This window comes from Chlamydotis macqueenii, chromosome 15 (assembly GCF_036417535.1).
Source record: "Chlamydotis macqueenii isolate bChlMac1 chromosome 15, bChlMac1.mat, whole genome shotgun sequence".
NCBI lineage: Eukaryota > Metazoa > Chordata > Aves > Otidiformes > Otididae > Chlamydotis > Chlamydotis macqueenii.
Window position 1 is genome coordinate 4,337,811 of NC_141570.1, and position 17,011 is coordinate 4,354,821.

The following is a 17,011-nucleotide window of genomic DNA, read 5'->3' on the forward strand; positions in this document are numbered from 1 at the left end:
TTATGCAGTAGCCTTGCCTCTTTGCTCTGTGTCAGCATTGTCAGACTGCACAAGATAGCAACCTGACAATAAATCAGTACAGATAACCTACCAAAGGCATATTCCATCCCTCTTAAGTCTCTTTTGCCATTACCAAAGCCGTAACATTTTCTAAATTAAAAGATCTCTGCTGTGCTGCCAGAAGACATTAGCCAAGAGGATCCCAAACAGGTGTAAAACAAAGCAGTTAGCTGGAGGCTACACAGAAGTTGATTTCTTTGCCAGTCACAAGGTGCCACATGCACCCATTGTGGCTGAAGTGACTCAAATCTGCTGCACTTGTAAGACATATTGGTACTACATGGAGAGCCTGGAACACAGTTCGAGTAAAAGCCTCTTCCCAGAGGATCCTCAAGGGAGGAGAAATGGGAGAGGGAGCCAGGCAACGAAAGGAAACCTCCAAATTCCTTTTGGAAAACCTGTTCAAGACCTTCAGTGACTTTTGCCATATGGAAAATAAAAGGCATTTTTTGCCTTGGTGTCTACACACGTACAGATTTTGTACTAAATGCTGTATGAACTCTGCTGCCTTTCACCCCAGCTCTCAACTCCCCTCAGAAGAATAATGCAGAAGCCTTGCTGTCAGCCATGGCAGAGGGTCAGTGACAGACTCCCACCCAGCCCTAGCCTCCTGACCATCACCCATCTAGCAGAGGACCACACTACCAGCAGGAGGTGAAGGCAGACTGCTTTAGTGCAGCAGATAAACCAGTATTTTCTCAAGTTCACAGACAGTGGCAACGTCTCCACCTACAGTGCTATTTTCAACAAAATCTGCTGCTCCATCCAGCACAGGATGTGATCGCTCAAATGCACACAGAACCTTTTGGAGACACCCTTCCCCATGCGATCCTCAGTCATCAAGATACTTTGGTTGTTGTCCAGAGCAAGTGATGAATAATTGTAAGAAGTCATTGAAGGTACAAACCCCTTTGTTTTTAATATCTTTACAGGAACCAAATTAATACAGTTCCTCTGTCATCTTATTCTCCCTCAGAGGGAATGGAGAGAAATTGCATCTGGAAATCCAGGTGGTTGAGCCCTGTAACTCTTCCTCCTGAATTCCCACATAAATAAACATTTGTTCATATTCAGAATTTTTCTGTTTTAAAAACCAAAATAATTTGCCTTTTACTTGAAGCTTGGTACCATGTTTCTTTAATGCTGCTGTTGTGAAATACTGCACTCATCTTTTAGCATTTGATTGCCTTAAGTGGCCTTTTAAAAATGGTCCTATGTCTCAAAGCTCCGAGAAGCACAGTATTAAGGCATAGAAAATGAGGAGTTTTCTTTCCAGGGAGCAGATTGTATTTGTTTTACATTCCTTTAGATGCTGAACTGCAAATTGCATCCCCTTGGAGCCAAAAGGGGAAAATACAGTTAAAAATATCCCAGCAGTCATACAATCAGTTGTCTGTATTTTTTTTGAATTTTTTTTTTTTTAAAAGGAAGAAGTATCCCATAGGTAAAGACAGAACAGAGTTCCAGGTATGGGTTCTTGGGAGGGGTTTTCCATTCTTTTTGGCACCTTGTGATTCTAACAGCTGTTTAAAAATCTGACTTTAAAAAGAGCTCTTTATTCACTATGTTTTGAGCTGTTACGGTTGTGGTTTGTTTTCTTTGAGAGTTGCTTTAAGGGGCTGCTGCCACCCCATGCCCACCCCGCATCACTCCAGCTCCTCCCACCGGTTCTTCATTCACTGGTTGCCTGTCCTTGTGGCATTGTAGACGTGATGACTCCAGTTTGGGCTGGGACTGCTCCACTGGACTCTTCTAGCCGGGGTCTTTTGACTTCAGGTTCACTGGAAGAGGCTGCTGCCGTCTCTTCGGTCCCCGTCTCACATACTCGGCTGACTACAACAGGAGTGGACGAGCTGGCCTGGGCTGCAAGAAGCTGCAATGGATTTGTAAGAGCTGGGAAGTAGGACAAGAGAGAGAAAGAATTAATGTGATGAAGTAGCACAAGCATTTTCTATGCCAGAAAGCAAGAAAACAAAACACCACAGTCAAATGCAATAGCTGGCATGTATTCAAGCGCTGTTTTCAAGTCCATTTTGAAAGGCTTCCTAACCTTGTTCCTCCCTCTCTCCCCACAATCTCAGCTTTGTGCAAGTTTACCAAACTGGTAATAACCCTTTCATAGGAGAACTTCCTTCTTCCCACCCATTGTCAAACAAGACATTCCCAGCTAAGCATTCACCTACAGAAGGGGAGGAACAATCCCCTGTTAAAAATACAGTACACCTCCTCTTTGAGACATTGTTATCTGGCCACCTACAGTCAGAACTTCTTGCAAGCTACATCATCTTTGTGTTGTGCCTTCAATTTAATGGGCTCTCTTTATCCCTACTTGCACAGTAAGAACAGCCACTCTGTCGGGAAACCAGATTAGAATCCAAATATTGAGTATACTGACATCTCACTTGTAAAGGGGAGCAGGAAAGAGCTTACCCCTGACAACGAAATGCGTTCCCACCAGAACTGGGACCAGAATGTAAGAATTTTTGTCTCCCAATCTTGTATTCTAGTACTGACAAAAAAGACCTTGCCCTCCCATTAACAAAAGTGGTGAGGGGGAAAAAAAAAAAAAAAAAAAAAAAAAAAGGATGATTTAAGTAGCAACTCTCCATAAAAATGTCTACAATTTCCTAGTTCCAGACAGAGAATGTGCTTACACACTGGCTTTGGCACACAACACTGCTTGGAAAACAAAACACATGCAGTTTTTGGACTCTGCATCAGTTGGAGAAGGAGCCAAAGGGGACTCAGGAGACAGCACATCCTCTGCCCTCCAGACTGATTTGCAAAGGATGGAATGACAGAACATTAGTGGTGTGTTCACTGCTAAGTGCATCAAAAAAGGAGCCCTAGGATAAATAAACAAAGCAAACAGAACAAAGGGTCTCAAAGCCCAGCAACTTCAACTAAGGCATGGGAAGGAGGCTGTAGAGTATCAAGAGGATAAAGGAAAAAAATAGGGCAAGGATAAGGGCAGTCACCAATTACAGTGCAGTGACTCACAGAGAACCTAAACCATGCAGCTGAAGAGAAGTTAAGTTTGTATAGACAAGAGTCAAGAGCCTCACGATCCATCTTGTCAAAAAGAAATTCACTACCACTCACAAAAAAACCCTCAGATTCAACTGGAATAGTTTTCAGTTTGAGAGCTAGAAAAAAATTTGGTGATATGAGAATATCTTAACATAAAAATGTTAAATAAAAGCTTGTCTGGTTCTTCATTACACAAACATTACTGTTGGGTAACAGCAACTCCATCTTAACATCCTAGTTGCATAAAATCCTTATTGCTGTCATTTTTCCATTGCTCCAAAAAGATTCTTGCAATTCAAGTGCAAGCCACATGCAAATGGACATGGCAGAAAATTCTATAGAAACAATCCTACTTCACTTCATGAAAGCCATCAAAATCTCACCAGTGCTCTTCATTTCAGACTCCCTCTAAGCACCAGCCTGGGACAGTAGAGGTGCTTAGCATCTCATTGAAAAGGGCTGTAAGAAACCAGGATACTACCATCCCCAGTCATCATCCTTAACTGGACAAAACCTGAGGTGCTGAGCAAGCAATAATGGGAGGCTGCCAAGACATAGCTAGCACGGGATTTTAAAAACGTGCTTGACAAATGACTAGAAAACATCCTGTATATAAGAAACAATCCTACAGATGTTCGCCTCATTAAATAGATGTTCTTTCTCTCAGGCTCTAAGATGGCAAGATGGGAAAGCAGGTTATTTTCTTAATACTCTATGGAGTCATATTTCACAAGATCTAAAGAGCACCATGGAAATTTTATTACTTAGCAAAAGCCTGTTTGTCAGAGGAAAACAAATGAAAACAGGCTCTAACCAAGAATCACTAACACTTCCAACAAGTAACCCTCAAAAGGTAGAGAATATAAGTAGCAATAAATGCATAGCCAAGGACAAAGGAAAGACATTGGACTTTTCAGAAGCAGTGTTAGACAGCAAAACTTTTCCACTAGGGAAAGGGAGCAAGCCGAGGATATCTATCACTGGCACTTACAGCCTCAGAAGTTGAAGAATTGGAATACCTTTGGAATTGGACACATGGAATAACTTGATACGTAACTAAGAAAACCCTTACAGCTTTACAGCTTAACTGATAAGCTCAGAGAGCCATCAACAATCAGAAAGCAATGGAAACAGAGCCTACCATAAGCGCTGCTGGTGATGCTGTTGGTGGGGATGGCGTGTTTCCCGTTCTGAGTGACTGCTCGCACGGGGAGCTGATGCTGTCCAATGGCCACTGGAGCTGCCTGCTGAAGGATTGTGACTGTCTGTCCCGGAACACCCTGTGCCATCTGACTGGCGACGGTCTGAATAACACGGCTGGCTGTAGGTATCGTGGCAAATGCGATCGTTGGCTTTTCATCCATGCCTGCATAAGAGTAGAACAGACAACAATCATTTACTAGTCTGGCTTAGGAACAGGCTTCATTCTCATTAACATTTTAGCAGTGATACATACCCCAGGCTTACAGATCTGAAAATACCTCAGCACCACAGAAGGTCAGGGATGAATATTTGAAAACACAAAAATATTCTCTATTGCACATACAATCTATCAATATTAACATTTTTCTCACGGCATAAGCCTCTCAGGCAAAAAAAACCCTGCCATCTCACCATTATAAACTTGACTCTTTGTCCTAAAAAGGCATCATCTCCCTTATTGGCACATTACAGCTGTGATCTGGACAGCAGTCTCTGCAAACTTCATAGCTTACTTTGTAATTACAGGCAAATTGGCCTGACTCTCAATACCACACAGCAGGAGAAGGCAGTAAGATCTTAAACAATGCCTGGAGCCAAAATGCCTGCAACAGCTTACTGTCAGGCCTGCACGTAGGCTAATTTACAAGGAGGTCTTCCCACCATTGCAAGCTTGTGCCCGCTATGAAAATATAGGAAGAAACCAGGAGGAAGGAAAGAAAAAAAAAAAAAAAAAAAAGGGAAAAAAGAGAGCTGAGTTCCTGGATAGAGGTAACTGTCTGAGAGCACTCAACCACTTATCTCACTTCCCAGGACAAGTAAAGGTCAATTCAGCCTCCTGCTAGGCATGCAGGAGAGGAAAGTCATCTCTTCTAGGGGCTCAGTGGGTCTCAAAGCAGAGAAGACAGGCAGGAAGCACAAACTGTAGGAAGGTCCTGCAGGAAGAGCACGTTTCTCCCACTTGAACATTAGAAGAAACAAGAGGAGTTAGATGGGACATAAGCACTGAGCTGAGACCTGCAGGCAGGCTGATGGGAAGCAGGGAGAGAAAAGGCAAGGAAAGCAGGGAGATTAGGAAGGAAAAATGGAGCAAACAGGAAAAATAAAGGGAAGGTAGAGTTTGGAAAAGAATGAGTGGGAATAGAGGGACAAGTAAGGAAAGAACAAGTGACAGCAAGAACTAGTGAATGAAAGAAGGGAGCAGGTGACATATAAGCAGCTGCAACTCATAGCGCTTCAGGAACACGTATGGGATCCAGACAGGAATTTCTATAGAATGCAAGTGAAACTCAAGTAGGATAACCAATGCTGAACTAAAAATGCCACTGGTCCCGCTACTGCTGTAAAGGAAAGTCTTTGACATTTTTTTTCTTTCCCTTAGAGAAGAACCATTGCCCCACTGCCAACATAAAAGCAATCAGAGTAACTGGTCTTGCTGTTCGTACAACACACATCTATCTTGCAGCACTAAGCCCTTCTGAAATGGTGAGCAGATAAGGTGTTGTCTAGATCACAGCAAGAGAACGTTTAACTCACTAGATCCCCCAAGGCGGGAACTTCCAGTTTAGGATAAGAGAGGTCTTTGTTGTAACTGGTTTTTGAAGACTGCTTTAATGGGGCACTGCCTGCACTTCCAGAAGCACATGCCTTCCTCTAGGAATCCAGGCCTGCAGAAAAGGGCTTAGTCATTTATTTACAAAGCCATCCTGAAGCAGAGAGTTTCAGCTTTTTCCAGGCCATCTTTAGGCTAGAAAAAACACACATTTCCATAGCACATCTAGCTGACCAATACACAGGCATAATATTGATACTGGGGATAACATAAATATTTAAAGCATTGCATGTTTTTTCAGCTTCTAAAGTCTGTTAGATTTGTTCCCCACAGGAGACAAGGGAGTACAGTTGTCCTACTCACTGGTGGAAACATCCATGATGAGCTCTTACTTGGTTTAAGTTTCACCTGGAAAAATATCTTTTATTAAGGGCTAAGCACCCAGTGAGTGAAACATTGCTCGACCACCCACCACCCCCCACAAGTCTGCTCAAGTCTATTAATGGAGCAGCAAGGCAGGTGAAAAGTTACCTCGGTGGTCACCAGCCAAGTCCAACACCGCTCCTGCAGCTTCATGAGCTCCTCCTGCTGCGCCCTGATTTGTGAGGATGTATCCGTTTGCAGAATTTGCAGAGGAGGTGACAACTCGGACCATTGTAACAGTGGGAGCTTGTTGAACTACGTGAATTGCGTGACATGAAGGCTGTTGAGAAGTCACTATTGATGCTGGCATGTACGCAACTGGTTTTGCCACCAGAGTAGATGGTCGAGGAGGAACAGCCATAATCACTGGCTGGGCACTGACTGGAGATCCTAAACAGAGGAGAGAAGCATACGTTAACAGGATGGGCAAAAAGGTCTCCATTCATTTCACCTATGCACTTCTAATCTGCAATACTCAGTCCTTCAGCATTGGCAGAGTAAGGATAAGGAATGAAAAATAAGGCTTCAAAAATACCACCTTCAACCTTTTCTTTCTTAATTTAACAAAGATTATTTGCTACCTGAGCACGTTTCTGTGAACAAAAGCCACAATACGCAGAAGAAAAAAAATGAGGCTTTAGTTAATGAGCTCTGCCTCCCAGCTTCACAGGAACACCCTATACATCAGGCCTGTTACAGCGCAGCTGACAAGCAGATACTTACCAGGGCTTAACAAATTACCAAGGCCCTGGCCACAGCACCAGAGCTCTGCATGGCCAAGCTGATCTTATCCAGAAGGCTAGAAAATTAGCGTGAGTGAGCTACGCACTACCATGGCTACTACTCTGCTGCCAGTTCTTTAAAGCCACCTAGTTCAAGGTTCTCATAGGTTTCTCCATATTCCTTTATCTCCTGTCACCTCATCCAAAGACCAGTGAAACTGGTCTGAAGTTGCATATGCATCATCAGTCTCTAACAATGAAGTGGAAAGAGAGACACAGATCCTCCTGTAATACACTGGCAGGAGCATTCCTGTGGTGTCCTCAGCACGGCATTTGATGCAACTGAACAGTCACCCTCTGTGAAAGAGCTACTCACCAGGTGCGCTCTGTGAATACCGATACTCTGGAACTGAGGCTAACTTTGACCCAAAGTCGTGATCATGTGGAATGGGTGAGCCCTCCCGTGACAGGCACTCTGGAGTCTGTAGGCCACTGGAGTGAGGGGACAGCAGGCCAGGGTGAGTAGGGGAGGCAGGAGCACTCCTGAAACACCAGAACATAGTGTTGGCAAGTGTAGATGCATTTCGACCACAAGACAGCAGCAGAGACTGAGAGTTATCTCCAGTACAGGATTCTCTAGCAGAAAGACAGTCTTTCTTCCACACTACCCACTACAGTCTTGCTGGGAACAGCTGAAAAGCACACAGTAACCTCAAACGCTCTAGCACCAAATACTGCCATATTATTCCTTGCTGAAGGAAACCGGACTCTTCAGAGTACACTTAACATTTCATTTTAAGAACCACTGCCGACCAAGAAGCTGGAAGTGCCTCATGATAGATCAGTTTTATGATTTCAGGCCATTCTCAAAGGATCTTTGTCAGTGCTGAGAGTGACAAGGGAGAGGAAGAAAGGCAATGTAGATGCAAGTGTCTGGTCCCATATATGCTTACAGAGTAGTTGCTCCCCCTTCTCCCTCCCCAACCACTTGGTTCCCACCTCTGGTCCCATGTGGCCAAACACATGAGGAATCATAACACTTCTTTAATGACAAACAAGATGGAGAAGCTGATCAGTTGAAAGCTGCTATGATTCTCCTGCCATTCTCCCCCATTCTAAGACACTAAAAGGAAGCAAGGTGTGGGACAAATGCCACATGAAACTGCTCCAGCCAGTGTGAAATTGCAAGTCTTATCCCTGCACCTACAGGGCTTGGAGAAAGCTGTACTGCACACAGCTCCTCTTTTGCAGACACTCTTTCGGAGTAGCTCCACAGAACATCCTCCCATTGCCTCACTGCTGACAACCACGATCAATGCAATCTTCCCTATAGGAGAGTGTTTTAAATACCACAAAAGTTATTCCCACTAATGATCTAATCCACATCTAAACACAGTTTTCCTGAAATGAGAGACTGGCATCTGAAAACGCTTACTCTAGTGATGACTGCTTTGAATTTCTTTGAAATTATGCCAAAACAGATAGGTTATTTGATGCATTTTTGTAGTTTGTTTTTTTTTTTGTAAACACTTAAGTCAGAACAATTTTCAGATTATGCCTCAGGACTATCTAAACAGATTACCTCTCAAACTATAAACAGAAGGAAAGTTTGCTCCATATACTTCAGGAGAAGTTTTTGTTTGTTTTCTTTGTAACGAGTTTGGCACAAAGATTAGAGGCAGCTGAAGTTACCTGGAGGAGAGAGGCCCAAAAGGTGTTCGGAAACAGGACACTCCTCTTTGCCTTCGTTTTCTAAATGCTTGCTCTACTAGTTTGGCTTCAGAGGCAGGGTCAATTCGCCAAAAGGAACCCTTTCCAGGCTCCTCCTGGGAGCGTGGGACTTTAATAAAGTAACGGTTCAAGGAGAGGTTGTGCCGAATGGAATTCTGCAGGAAGCAGAGGAATGAGATGATTATTTTGCCATGAGGAAGCATGTAACAAAGACGAATGGGTTTCCCCACACAGCTTAGAAAAATAAAATCCACACTGCAGAATCAACGTTGAAGACAGAAACAAGTCACTCCACTCACACAGCTCCAAAGTCACAGAAGAGATAATCTGAGGAAACGTGTCACAGTTTCTGCTAACCATGCTGAAATATGGGTGTGCATGGTACTATATCATCACTTAAATACATCTGGAGCCAGGCAGTGCAGTGACTTTTCTGTGGAAAGCAATGAAAGCAGAGCTTTTGCTGAGGCAGGGGGAAATCACTGTAAACCACATCAGAACACTCTCAAAAGACAGACTTCATTCTAGGCAAGCAGAAAAAATTGCCTGAGCCTGTGCTAGCTGTTTACCTGCCAAGTGATCACTGGGGTGCCCACACATGCCCTAAAGGACACTGCATCTCACGGTAATCATAATGCAAAAGCCAGTAAACATACTCTCAGACAACTCTCTGCAAGAAGAATCCATTATTTATGTAACACTAGTCTAGCACTGTACAGCTCTCCAGATGCTGACAAAACTGTTTATCTTTTTCACTGGAAAAGTCTACCTCTGATTAGGTGTAGCAATGTCTTTTCAGCTGGGGGAAAAGCTCAGTAAGCCCAGGTGTGCACAAGCTCATTCCTCTTCCACTTTCAAAATAAACCAAGATGCAGCACGTTTAGACAAACTCTTCACAAGTGCAGCCTTACAATGCCACTGGTGGGTGAGGGGAAAAAAATACCTTCACCTTCTACTGAAACACAGCTCTCTCAAGCAGGACACAGCAACTGGTTTGCAAAGCACAACTCTGCTGAGCAGGTTAAGGCAGGAAGTTAATTCCACAATTAATTACAACTGCAGGGAAAAGCTAAGGAGGCAGAAATTTATTTATTCCAACTGCACTCAAAGTGCACCAAGCAATACTGCTCCTGCCAGTTGAACACAATGAAATCAGCAGCTGCAAGAGTCTTTCCAGCTGCATGAGTGTATTATATTCAAATGACAACACCCATTTTGAAGGTGCAATGCCAAGAAAAAGTCTGGAAGCAGGTGGAGCTGAGGTTTCTGGAACTTTGAAAGCAGTCCTCCAGTGAACATTTAAGCTTGATTTAGCATGTGTTAACTACATCCAAACTGTATGAAGCTGGCCAGGTTTCCTTTAAAACTGCAAGGAAGGCACGGCCTCAAAGTTCCCGAAGCTCCCATTCCGAGATTCCAAACTTGCAAACTGAGACTTAAGCAATGTAGTCAATACATTGGGAAAGCAAAACAATTGTGATTTAAGGTATTATTATGATTAAAAACCTGGAACCTCAGTTTTAGGCTGGACATCTGCTGCTTGGACAGATCATGCTAAACAAAGACAAGGTGAAAGATTAAGCAAGATTCAGGCAAGTATCTGGGCAGAGGAGTGGCTGATAGCAAGGATGTGGAAGAATAAACAAAAATGAAAGACACATGACTGCAGCCTTAAAAGGGTTTCAGAAACCAGACAGCCCAACAGTAACACACTACATTGCCCCAGAAGGTATTTCAAAAAGACTAATCACTCACAAACAAACTAGTTAGCTTACGTTAAACAAATTCACTCCAGGAATAGTCAAAGCAGCTCTATTCCCAGTGCCTCAAATCTTTAACAAATGTATTTCAAAGCAGATAAGCCCTGTCAAAGTTGTTTAAAAGCTTGTCAGTGTCAAGAACTCACCTGCCAGCCTTTGTCAGCAGTCCTGTAATACGGATAATGCTTGGTAATGTGGGCATAGATCCCACTTAGTGTTAATTGCCTGTCCTGTGCTGAAGATATAGCCTGCACAATTAGCTGAGCATAAGAATAGGGTGGCTTGGACTCATCCTAAGGGAAAAAACCAAACAGAAATTTAGTCACTAACAATGAATTTTTACACTAGAGTCTACCAACAATCCAAACTAAAAAAGCACATTGGGCTAAGACAGCATCATGGGGAATTTAAGAGCACCACCCTCTTCCCTTTCACTCCTGTTTTATACTGCCACCTCCCAGTTTAGTACAAATGTTTGTGTGCAAACAGTACTATAGGACTGAGCCAGATTAAAAGTATGTCGCTCTCTCTGCCCACAAACACACATCAGAAAAGCTAACTTTAATCTGATTCCGTTCCTCACTGAATTTACCATACATGCTTACACCAGCACAAGGAACAGGGTCAGCACAAGCAATTGGAAGCAAAGACTTAGGGGGTATAGACTACATTTGCTGCTTTCTGTGTTCATAAAACTAAAGCCTTCAAATCTGCCCAGCTACAATTAAACTTTGTTAGAAAGGTTTCATGCAAGTATGCTATCAGCTCTCCTCCCAGCAACAAGCCCAATATGAAACTTGATCCTGTCCCTTCCCCTCTCCAGCAGGATTTGTTTCATTCTAGGAACTTTAATTTGTTTGCCAGGTCTCATATTCCCAGCTCTTCATATTACTCCATCAAAAACAGCCCTTCTTGTCTCAAGGGAGAATTCAATCTACAAAAAAAGCCATCAGTATTGTGTGCTCCTCCACCCAATCCCAAATCAGGTGGTTTTAGATTCAGACCTCTCACTTTGATCTGAAGATCAGCTCACCAAAATTAAGTTTTATCATTATAGCTAAGTTATTTTTTAATTCAAATTCCACTTCCTACTCTCCTCATCTAATGCTTGCTTGACAAGCCTTCATGTTTGTTTTAAAGTCAGACTACCGATTTCTCATGGCAAGATCTGTTTTCTTTCCCTTTTTTCCAACTGTGTTTTACAAAATGCCATTAACTAAAAGGAGAAAAAAAGACTCTGAATTTTAATGCACCTCTTCTTTATGGGTTCTTGATTTATCAAATAAGCAAAAAAATTCTTCTCACTTAATCCTTTTAGTGAACAACTCGAATACATTCTGGGCAGCTAAGCAAGCAGATTCATCATCTACCATTAATAAGATGCTGGTTTGAAGGCACGGTGTCCAAACCCTGGAGGATACTGTATGCAGCACCCTTATGGCCAGGGTATTCTTAGACTCCTTTTAACTATATCCAGCACTGGCAATAAGCTGCCAGGCCTTAATAAGCCTCTCAATGAGCACTGCTGGGTAAGTAATGTTTCTCTGAACCTTTGGGCTGTCCCCGCCAGATGCATCTGCCTGCTGTTCTGATGCTGCTTTTGCGGCATACTCTGCTGCTAGCTGCAGATCCGAGGTAATGTTGTGAACAAAACGATATCCTGAGGATCCAGCACCACGTGGACTGGCCGGGCAAGAGTTGGGAACACTGTAGAGGCAAAAAGGAAATGAAGTTATTGTGACTTGATTTGTTAACAAGACACACAGTTCTTACTAAGGTACAGTAAAGCTCCCAGGTCACAGAGAAGCAGATACACACTGGACTTATTTTTGCCCCCGTGGCTTAACCCACAGCTCAGGCAGACTGAGAAAAAACCCAAGCCATCAGAGATAAAATTGGAATTTCTACAGAATCTTGATACCTTCCCCCTACAGTAGAGTCTCAAAGCACTAAACAGCTCCTCTGTGTTTAAAGAAGCACTTAAAACAATGTGGGACTTAAAACATAGACTGTTCCAGGGATGAATACTTAACTAAAGAAATAGCTCTCTATTATAACTTGTGAATGAACACCACCACTCTCCTTATAACACTGGTAATATTTAATCAATTATTTTAACACATATGGGTTATGTTCTTTTACAGTATTATATGTAAAGCACTCAGTGCAGGCATAGTTATGAGGGTCCCTGTCTAACACAACACAAGAGCTTCAGGAGATCATACCCTGATGAGTGCCACACAGTCAGAGACAGATTTCCTTGACTGACCAGCACACAAAGGCAGCTAACAAAAGGGAATTGCAATCACTAGTATGTATGACAGAAGGTAGGTAGCTCACCCAGCTTTGGCTAGCATAGGGAAAAGACACGTTCAGAGACTCCGGGCCACCACAAGATGGCATTACAGGAACAACTACTGAGCAGGAAAGCCATGCTGAAGCTGATAAAAAGCTACAAACAAATAAAAGGTCGCTATAATTTGCAGCACCACTCAGGCACACAGAAATGAGTGCTACAAGATGAGAACTAATCAGAAAGGCTTGTCTAGGGATCACATATCCTTGATTTGCAGGGTTGGAAGGACAAGAGGAGAGAGATGAGTCTGGGGATCTGAAGTTCCCTTGTTCTGTCTCTGCTCTGTGCTGTCCAGCATCAAGGGGTGCAACGCCAGACCAGCACAAGACACGTTCAAATCCAGGATTACATGGGTCTTCTACATAAGAGCAGAGAAACAGTGAACAAGAAAGCAAATCATTACACAGAAGATTTACACAGCAAAACAAGCAGCTCAAATCATATGAAAAGATGCAAATTGAAGTCCACAGTTGGGAACCAAAATTGAGTAAACCTGGCATAAACAATCCTCTTGCCCGTCAAATACCCAACAACAGTGCTAACCCTGACACAAATAAATGCAGTTAACTGACATGGCAGCACTGTGCTAAATGCTGCGTGAAAAACCACAGAACACAGTCCTCTCCTCAAAAAGGTGACTGTCTAAATAGCTTCCCCCACACCCACGTACACACATGGATGGAGAGGAAACCGTGAGACAACCCTCTCCTGCTCAGCGGGCAATACCTTCGGTGCACAAGCAATCTGATGGTAAGGAATGACCCTTTCCTACCGCAGTCCAGCCTGTAAACTGAGAAGTGCTGCTTCTCCTTGCGGTGTCTTTGCAAATGGCTGCAGTGCTGAGCTCAGCACAAGCGAGACTGGTTTCTTCTAAAAGTGAATTACAGGATGGGGGGGCCAGAGGAGAGGGAAAAGGCAACAGAAATATCCAGCCACAACAAACCCTGGCAATAGGAGACCCAAGCTCTCCCATATACTGGCCATGCTAAGTGCTGCACAGCACCTGTTAACCCTTTCAGTCCTTGGCATTGATGGGTGATGCTGTTCAGAAGCACAGCAGGAGGTGAAGCTTTCAGGAGGTGCAAAGTATATAAATGTTGATGAGCCAATACGTACAAATCTCTCTTTGTCAGAGATAAAGTATTTCCTCCCTAGTCTTTCAAGAAGCAGAGATCTGTTTGTGCAGGAAAATGAATCAAAGTTTGCTATTCCACACTTCGAAAGTGGATAATGCTAAACCACAGAGGACACTCTTGATGTCTTAGTATTCACATGGGAGTTGGTGTGAATTTAATTATTCCGCTGTCATTTTTCAATAGCTTCTCCACATACACACTTCTTGTAATGTATAGATAATTACAAATGAAAGCCATTTTCATACATGAAACAGTGACAAACCAAAGACACAGCAGTTCTTTTTATCTTTGCGTTTGGCAGCCAAGCAATTATTGTAACACATGGGCTAAGAATGGAATAGGATGAAACGGTTTTCTGATTTTGTTTTTTTCCTGCAGAAATACATGAGCAGTAAACCACAGAGTCAGCAGCCAGAACTCAGGTCAAAGATAAAGAAGAGAGAAAAGTTCTCCAGTAAATCCATGCTCTGCACAGAGCTCTTTGCTCTTTTAAATAAACTAGTACGGTTTCAAAGATTGTCCCATGCAGTTCAGATACAAGAACTGATTAGTTTCTTCATGATCAGCAGAGCAAGGAGTCCAGCTTTTGCTGTTAAAATTTTAGCTTCTGGGGCTGATAATGAATTTTACGTATGATTGCTGCTAAATGTTCAAGCTCTCAGGCAATCAAAGAGCTCTTCAGAGGGATGGGAGAAAGGGCTGACTACTGGAAAAAACAAAGAGACACAATCTGTTCCCCTCCAACATAGGACAGAAGGAGTGAAGAAACAGCTTTACTAAAAATATCCCTCTGAGGGTTAAGTTAAAATTAAACATTAGTGCAGTTAAAAGAAAACAAGCAAACACAATGTGGTGACATCAGTTTCCTGGAGTTCCTGGAATTCTCCTCACCACCCAGAGCCAGGGATGCTTGCATGCACTCACACTCCCTTTAAAAATATTATGGAACAAAGACTTCTCCCTACAAACACCTGTCTGTGCTATAAAACAAAAATCAAGTGTGGGGACAGTGATTATGATTTGCTGGATATTAATATTGCATCAATACTTGGTGATAGCTTGATTCATTTTAATACTACAGTCTTTTACTGGGAAAGGCACAGCTAAGTCTGCAATCATCTTAACTTACTGCTGTGATCCAAGCTTGCTGTTCATGTAGGCAATTTCAGCTCACAAGCTAATTTGGGTTAAGCTTGTCTGTTATGGAAGAGAGCATTTCGGAGACGAAGTAAGTGGTTTGTACCATTGAAATACACACCGAGCACCTAAGTGAACCAGCTGCAGTCACGCACAGTCTTAATCCTGTGGCACCACGGTTAATGCCTCAAGTCCCAGAGATGTTCGCTAGCCACTGAGGATTCAGCGTCCCAACTTGAAACACTGACTGCAGGCAATCATTCAGCTGCAGTTCCCCAAATACCATGCTGAGACTCAGCTTTAAAAAATCAGACTACAACCACATGCTGAATCACACTGGTCCTATGCAGTATGTTTTCCATTTAGTCCTTAACCCTTCTTCAACTGGAAGGCTAGAAAGGTGAGGGCTGAATGCAGCATCTGCAATATATTCACCCACGTAATGGGCAGAATGTCTTTTAAACACAGGGCTTACTTTTGGCTATTGAGGACGTAGCAGGTCTTGTAGCATCACGATTCTCTTTCAACTCCTGCCAACAAGAATCCAACCTCTTAGTTTCACAGCAATTTCTAGCAACAATTAAGTCTTTAAACACAGCTATTGGAGATGATGTACAACTTACTGCATTTCTGCTGGAACGTCCAGAAGAAGTTTGCTTTAACTAAAGAATCAGAGTGCAAAAATAGCACGCACTACCATGTGCATGGTGCGTCCACACCCAGGATGCTGGGTGTTGCTTGTTTCTTCTCACTTCAAAAAAAGAAGGATTCAGCAGATCCAGAGAAGGTACTGATGGGGATAACTAGGATGATCAGAGACACGGAATGAATTCCATATAAGAAACAAATAGTTTAAGACAGAAACTGAGGTCCAAGGTGACAGAGCCTATAAAAACAAAGCCAAGAGAAGGTGTTCAGCTCCTGGTCTCTTCTAATAGAGGGTCTAGTGAACACAGAACAAAACAAAGCAGCATATCCAAAACAAGAGAAAGTGCTTTTATGTTTGTAGTTACACTACAGAATGACATGCTGTAAGACAGGGCTGATGCTAAAAGTCTATGTGAATGCAAAAGGTGATTAAACAAGTTCTTGGGGAAAGGAGGAAGACAGGGAATCCATCAGGGGCTTTATTAGACAGGTGGTCAGGAAGTCTCTGCTCTGAGGTAGCCCCTGATCCAAGAAAATGGTGGAGGCAGACTGCACATAAGTTAGCATTACTATTTATTTTCTGTGTTCTTATATTACGCCAAAGATACCTGTCTGAGGCAGAATACTGGGCTAGAGGGATCCATTGCCAGCACACATACAGTGCTTCCTTGTAAAAATCTCCAGAGACTGTCAATATTAGCCTCATTTTACAGACTGGGAGCAGAAAAAAAAAATATAAAAGTGAAGCTACAAGACGTTAAATGGTTTATTTATGGTCATATTACAAGTCTATGAGCAAGCTGGGAACAGAAACACTCCCGAACTCCAGTACCAATTTCCCCAGGAGAGGCAGCACGAGAATGCAGGAAAGCTGCCCTATTACTTAATTTCATTCTTTTCTGCACTAAAGATATCTGTAGGGATCAAGCTATAGAGGCTTAATTGAAGCCAGGTCTATGGATAAAGCACCTATCCTCTCTACAACAAGGAGGAAAGATTACCTGGAATCCCACATAAAACTGTTCACGTGACTTAATCTGCATTGCTAAAGAGGAAAAAACCCATCTCTTCAGCTTTGTGGTTTAGGATACGGTATGCACATGGGCAGCGCCTTTGAAAAATGCCTCAGTGCACATTTGTGAAGCAGGTACAAAAGATAACAGTGATAAGAGCTACCACTTTGGCAACACTGCCAATACACAGATTCCTGTCTGAGCAGGTCATTTTTTTAAGCCCCTATTGAGTACAAAGTGAGA

The 17,011-nt window shown here is 42.9% G+C and overlaps 1 protein-coding gene across 1 annotated transcript in view; it reads right to left on the reverse strand.

The window, feature by feature from the left end:
- Window positions 1–953: 953 nt before the first annotated feature.
- The window catches only part of FOXK1 (forkhead box K1), a 47,298-nt gene continuing 31,240 nt past the window's right edge, over window positions 954–17,011 (reverse strand). Inside the window, exons 3-9 of the mRNA XM_086760098.1 lie at window positions 12,029–12,185; window positions 10,625–10,771; window positions 8,680–8,873; window positions 7,364–7,530; window positions 6,374–6,655; window positions 4,232–4,456; window positions 954–1,953 (exon numbers count right to left, since the gene is read on the reverse strand). Of these exons, the coding sequence (XP_086616224.1) occupies window positions 1,733–1,953; window positions 4,232–4,456; window positions 6,374–6,655; window positions 7,364–7,530; window positions 8,680–8,873; window positions 10,625–10,771; window positions 12,029–12,185 (1,393 nt within the window). The 3' untranslated portion in view covers window positions 954–1,732. The remainder of the gene's footprint in view (window positions 1,954–4,231; window positions 4,457–6,373; window positions 6,656–7,363; window positions 7,531–8,679; window positions 8,874–10,624; window positions 10,772–12,028; window positions 12,186–17,011) is intronic.